Source organism: Puma concolor, chromosome B1 (genome assembly GCF_028749965.1).
Source record: "Puma concolor isolate L17-30 chromosome B1, mPumCon1.1.hap2, whole genome shotgun sequence".
NCBI classification, from domain to species: domain Eukaryota; kingdom Metazoa; phylum Chordata; class Mammalia; order Carnivora; family Felidae; genus Puma; species Puma concolor.
In genome coordinates, this window is record NC_141670.1 from 36,025,645 (window position 1) to 36,031,758 (window position 6,114).

General features: G+C 51.0%; 1 protein-coding gene across 1 annotated transcript; it reads right to left on the reverse strand.

Moving 5' to 3' along the window:
• Window positions 1–489: 489 nt before the first annotated feature.
• POLR3D (RNA polymerase III subunit D) lies at window positions 490–5,539 on the reverse strand. The gene is made up of 9 exons (XM_025933071.2): window positions 5,392–5,539; window positions 5,016–5,185; window positions 4,016–4,059; window positions 3,239–3,390; window positions 2,955–3,079; window positions 2,604–2,772; window positions 1,966–2,231; window positions 1,385–1,537; window positions 490–1,284 (listed from the first exon to the last, which is right to left on the reverse strand). Exons 2-9 carry the CDS (start codon window positions 5,178–5,180, stop codon window positions 1,162–1,164), a joined length of 1,197 nt encoding a protein of 398 aa, XP_025788856.1. The 5' UTR covers window positions 5,181–5,185; window positions 5,392–5,539; the 3' UTR covers window positions 490–1,161.
• Between the last annotated feature and the right edge of the window lie 575 nt (window positions 5,540–6,114).

Here is a 6,114-nt window from a genome sequence, read left to right on the forward strand (position 1 = left end):
TCAAGTGTCAAAGAGGCGGCTCTCCAATAAATCCTAATTTCTCTTATCAGAGGTTGTTCTTCAGCAGTATTTGAGTGTGGTTATAATTGAGTGGTCACAGGATTCTGTTGGGAAATATTTAAATGGAAGTCAAAAGAGTACTGCTACTTATTGGAGGAGTTGGGGGGATAGGGGAGAGGAGTTGAGGGATAGAAGGAAGGAGTCCCGGGACCATGATGTCACCCAAAGGCAAGTGTAGAGAGCTGGGAGGAGTCTCTGACTTCACCTCTGGTAGAACCTTTGGCTTGCAACTCACCACAGTGAACAGGCAGCACTTAACTGCTCAGGAGAAAATGGGCAGAGAAGGGCCTGAACCTATACCTTGAGAGCCTCAGGACCTAGGGGGGGATGGGAGGTGCAGCAAGAAGGCAGAGATACAGCAGCTCTATTCACTTCTCTCAAGAGATTCTTGAAGCCTCTATTTTGTTTGAAAACAGACTCAGGCAAAGGGAAGGGAAACTAACATTTATTGAGTGCCTACTGTGTATATCTGGCCTTGTGCAAGGAATTTTCATCTACAACATTCCATTTAATCCTCACACCAACCCTGTGAGGTAGGTATTATCCTCATTTTTGTCCTATGAGGAGTATGAGGCTCAGAAAGGTTAGGTAGTTTGTCCAAGGTCACACAGCTAGTAACTGATGGAACTGGGACTGCACACTGAGTCCCAGACTCAAAAATTCCCTGCTCTCTCTCCAATACTGTTTCTTGGGAAGGAGGAGGGAGCAAAAGCAGCAGCAGTCTTTACGCTTCCTACCCTGAGAACAAGACAGTCAGCAAGAAAAGGAGACTGGGCTTTCCCATAGACCCTCCCCTCTCTACCAGGGGAGGGTGCAGTCATTTGAAGAGATAAGACATAAATACAAAAATAAATAGAAAGGACAAGCCCCCCAGCATCGAGGATGTGCAGGATCCATGCTGTGGGAAGGCCATTGTGCCATTCACAGCTGCTGTGGGAGGGAGCCACGTGGGCCCTATGGGGAAAACTGGGACAATGGCCGCCAAAGGCTGGAGTGGGTGGGCTAAACAGGCCCCTTCTGGGTCGCACAGATTTGAGAACAAAACGTCTGGAGCAGGCAGCAGCCGTGGGCACAGTCACCATCATCCTCCATCTGCTCATTTTACCGGTGTTTGTGATCCAAGAGGGACTCAAAATCGGGGGAACATACAAGTTTGTGCTTTATGTGTCCCAGGACTGTCATCTCACCCGTCCTACTGTCTCCAAGGCCCACGGACACCAGCTCCTGCCAACCAACAGAGACAGTGAGGAGAAACAAACCAAACAGCTCATTACTCAGTCCTATGATTCTCATGTGATAATCCCCAACCCCTACAGGCTCTCACCTGCAGAAAGGAGCAGGTGGTTCCCATCGTTACATCTAGAGTCACCTTGCCCAGGAGGAGCTGCACCTTCCCTGACTTGCGGATGAGCAGCTTGCCAACCTGACCCTCTGTCAGGTCAGCCAGGGTACAAGCATTCTCTGCCAGCCTGGCTTCCTGTGGAGAGAATCAGGAGATGGACGCTGGGTAAGGAGCCGCTTCCTCCATCCTTCATGGATGAAACCTTTTCTAAAGGAAGGCAGCAGCAGCAAAGGTTAGAATGAGCTCCTCAAGAAGGCCTTTTCCCAAGGCTGCCTGTCGTTGGCCGAACGACAAAACCCAAAGCAAACAGATGAACGAATGGACAAAATATTCATAATTGCTGACATTTTCTCATTTGTACATGTTTAAAATATTTCATTGTAAAAAGTAAACACGTGTAATTGGGGTTGAAGTACAAAGCCCCAAGCCCCTCGTGGGTAGAAAGAACAAATGTGTATTATTTTGGCATTTCAGCTTGGGTGGCACACTTTTGCTTCCCCAACAGGTTGCTGTTTCCCTTCCTGGTCCCCCCGCATTTTCACAGAACTCACTCCTGAGCATACCCGGTCTTTCTCCTGCTTTATAACCACCATCTGTCCATCCTCGCTCTGCACTTCGGTCTTGATAGGCTTGATGTCCTGGGTAGGCGGCTGACCAGGGAGTGTGTCTGGCAGCTGAAGAAACAGCAACTCTTCATCCTGGGTGAGGCTCAGCTCCCTGAGCAGCTCTGCCACAGATACGTCCTTTGGAAGGCTTGGGGTCTTTCTGGCTGTTCTGGGAGGAACCTTCATCTTGGCCTCCTCCTCCTCATCCCGGGGCTCCTCTTTCACTGCCCAAGATAACAAATGGAAGAGCTATCAAGTGGCCACCCTCTACGTCCTCTCATTGTACCCATCCCTTCATCCTTGTCTGCTTCACTGTCACTCAGCTAGGAAGCTGGAGGGTTATGGCTATGAAGAAGGACCCAGGAGTTGTATGACTTACCTAAAAAGGATTATCTGAGGCTGACCCACAGATCCATGGCAGCATGAACCCTCTGCGAGTGAGAACTTACAATCTCTGTAAGGTCATGTATTTTACAGCTAGAACGTGGGGGAGGGGGATCTGCTTATTAGTCTGGGAGGTTCATTCCTAGGGAGGATTCAGGTGAGGGGGGGGCATCCACAGGAAAGGAGATGAGACGTTAATGGACACAGAGTACCTCTCACAGCAGGTACATCCACCTCCATGTCCTCTTCCTTGGGGCCACCCAGCCAAGGCTTAACATCTGGTTCTTCATTCTCTTCCTTGAAAAGCCATCCGGAGTGAGCCAGCGGCAGCTGAACAGGCATGTTTCGAGTGTCATTCCTCAGCCCAGGGTCATCGATGAACTACCAGAGAAGAGACGGGGGGTCACGTGGTCTGGCTAGCATACACACAGGTGGACTGCAGCCCACCTCAGCCTTTTCTAACTGAAGATTCCTCCTGCTCACAGGCTTCCAGGACATCAGAGAGTTCTGCCACCAAGCTCGGCCCCCCAGAAGCCCATTCCTCCCAGTCTGCCGGTACCTACATCATCCTTCTCCAGCATGCGCAGGATCTGTTTCGTTTCTTCATCTGTCTCCCTCTTCTCTTTTTTGATGTTGATGATATGAGAGGGCCCCATGTCTGACACATCCACTGTCTTATCCCAGTTCCCTGTAGGAAATCACTCAGTTCACCAAGGGTAGGGAAGAGGCCAACAGCAAGGAAAACTAAACTGGGAGCAAGGTAATTTTACTGCCCTTGCCCTTCTCTCAGGCAGTCTGAACTGAAATCCACTGATTCCTTCCTCCCGGAACCCCAGCAGCTTGGTACCCTTTTTCTTCATCATTTCAGCTGGGCCCTGCTCAAAGATGGAGTGGGACTGGATCACTTCTGGGCGGCCCCGCCCCCGTCCATGCCCCTCTCGCTGCCGGTCTCTATCCCTGTCACGCTTCTCCTTCTTGATGGTTACTTCTTCCTTGGGCCTAGAAAAGAAAATGGATTAAGGAAAACCACTCATTCACTCCACCTCAAAGAATTGGTCTTACTTCCTCACACCACTCTGCTCCTCCACCTGAGTGGATAAGTAGAGAGCCAGTAACTGTATCAGAAACAGAACCCAACACTAAGTTTAGCTAGCACCTTTTCTACCTGATGGGGCAGCGTCCTTTCAGTTTGCTTTGCTTTACCTTCTTGCTTGAGAAGAACTGTATTAGAATTATAACTCAAACGCTGAATTACAGAGACTGCCCCCAATGTGGACTTTTTACAATTGCCTGAAAGCAAAAGGTTGTAATACAAAAGAACATAAGTGAAAACCTGATACATCTTTGTCTAAACTAATGGCTCTCAACTCCAGCTGTAAATAATCACTGTTGCATTGCAAAAAAGTTAAATCACCATTTCTAGAAATGGATTTCTAGGCATCAATATTTTTTTAAAATTTGCACATTAGAATCACCTGGAGCCAGGGTTGAAAATCACTAGTGAAAAAAACTAAATATGCACACTTAGATGTCTGAGGAAATAACATACCTAGTTATTTCCCAAAAGACCGAAATTCAGAGCAAGTAAATAAGGGGAAAGTTTTTAGAAGGCCCAGCTACTTACTCTTCCTTGATTTTCCGACTGATGATATTTGGGGTGAAGGTTTTCTGAAAGTAAAATATGGGAGTCACTGATTTGGTAAGTTCTGATCCCAAAGTACAGAGAAAAATGACAACTCTTAAAGGGCATCTTGTATGGACCAAGACTACCACTCTACATTCCACACTGTTGCCAGTGATTTACAGAGACATACATGTACTTAAGAGGGAAGAACAGCATGTCATGGTAACAGTGGGCTTCCGGAACAGGATACCAAAAACCATTAAGCTAGCAGCCTCAGCTTCTGCCCTCTGAAAAGAGAGCCCTCGGGATTTCTAAAACTTATTTATCTAATCTCACTTCTTGTCCTCAAACAGCTATAGAAACCATTGAGTATCACAGGAAAGAGGTCTAGCAGCAAGGCTCAAGTAGGAAGTAGGCCAGCACTCACAAATGGATGATAGCCTTAGACTGCCACCAGCATTTCCCAATGCAAACAAGTCTTCAAACACTGGCTGCTTTATGCTTGTTATCCACCCCACCCCCCAATTTCAGGGGTATTCCTATATCTACAGTCATAAACACAACAGAAAAGGTCACAGAGCCTCTTATGCTGTGCCTAGGATTCATTACACTCTAGATAAAAGTTTGCCCCTTAGGATCCACGGCCAATTCGGAACTCTAAAACTGCAGGCAAAATTTATGCCTGCTGGCTTCCATGGTTTCTTAAAGGTGTCTAAAACATATAAAAAAGGTAAATAAACAATGCTCAAGTTGCTTGGGAACTAGTTAGGATTCTCGGCCCTTCAGCCATCTCTGAGAAACATGTCAACATCTTGTACCCTGTATCTAGACTTAAAGGTAGGGCAGGCTCCCTTGAATTTGTTGGCCAAAGTCTGGGGACAAGATTTGTTAGGCCCAAAGCCACGCCTGGCACAAGGCAGGCCCTACGTGAACATCGGTAGAACCCCAGGTCCTGGAATTCAAGGTAGTTGGGTTTCTTTAGAAAGGTGCCATCGGGTACCTTCTTAACTCCTCCGAGGGTGAGGTCCCTGGAGCGGATGGAGGGAAGACGACCTGGGGTAAGTGGAGGGGCCGGCCTCCGCCCGATAAGCCCCCGGGCCCCAGAGAGGAGGGGTCGGGGCCCTCCCGGACCACTCGGCTCGCCTGCGGCGTTTCCTTGCGACATGTTGCCTGGGAGAAGAAGATGAAAGGGGCAGCAAAGTCACTCGAGGGGGCGGACACGCGGACCCTGGGCGGAACCCTGCCCACGTGGCCACCCGCCCCCCAGTCAGTGCGTCCCTCCCTTTCCACGTGGCAAGACTCCCCGGACCACCCACTTAGAGAGCTTGGCTAGCCCTCTGCCCAGGACCCGGGTCAGGCACAAGGCTGAGACGCACCCCAGCGCCCCCGAGCTGTGGCTCCACACCAGGCGCGTCCCGACTTCACCTCCGACGCGGCCCGCAGCCGGCCCTGAGTCTCTCCGCCCGGCGGAAGTCTGCGTGGCAGGGTCCGGGCGCCGCCATCTTGCCGCGGGGCGGAAGTGAGGTCGATGGGCGGGGCCGGGCCACAGTATTTATCCGGCGGCGCCTCGCTCCCCTCCGCCTTCTCTTCCCGGTTCTTCCCGGAGTCGGGAAAAGCTGGGTTGAGAGGGCGAAAAAGGAACAGGGGTGTAGGTTACCCTGCGGTTCCGCGTTCGGGGGTCTAGGCCAGCGGCGAGTGGGTAGACGCGTCCAGCTCGGGGTCCGGGGGTCTTGGCACGGCACGACCCAATATGGGGATTTGCCGTGGCGGAGCCTCTGGGAGCAGTGGGGTAGCGGCTCCGGACAGGGCGAGGGGCCGAGAGCGAGATCCGGACTCAGAGTTGAGGATCCCTGGGTCCGGTCGAGTTGCGGCTGCGGGCTCGATGATGACCTTGGAGTGGTCATTGTACTCTGGGCTCCGGCCTCGCCCTCGCTTGGGGGGTGTCCCTTCCCTGGATTCCTGGTGGGGTCCTGTAGTGGGGCTGTGGGCGCAGCGCTAGGGCAGCTGTGGCGGACTCTTGTTCCAAGCCCGGAACCTGAAAAACGAAGGTTGATCGACTGGGAGGCAAGAATTTAAAGAACTTTTATGATGATTCCAGC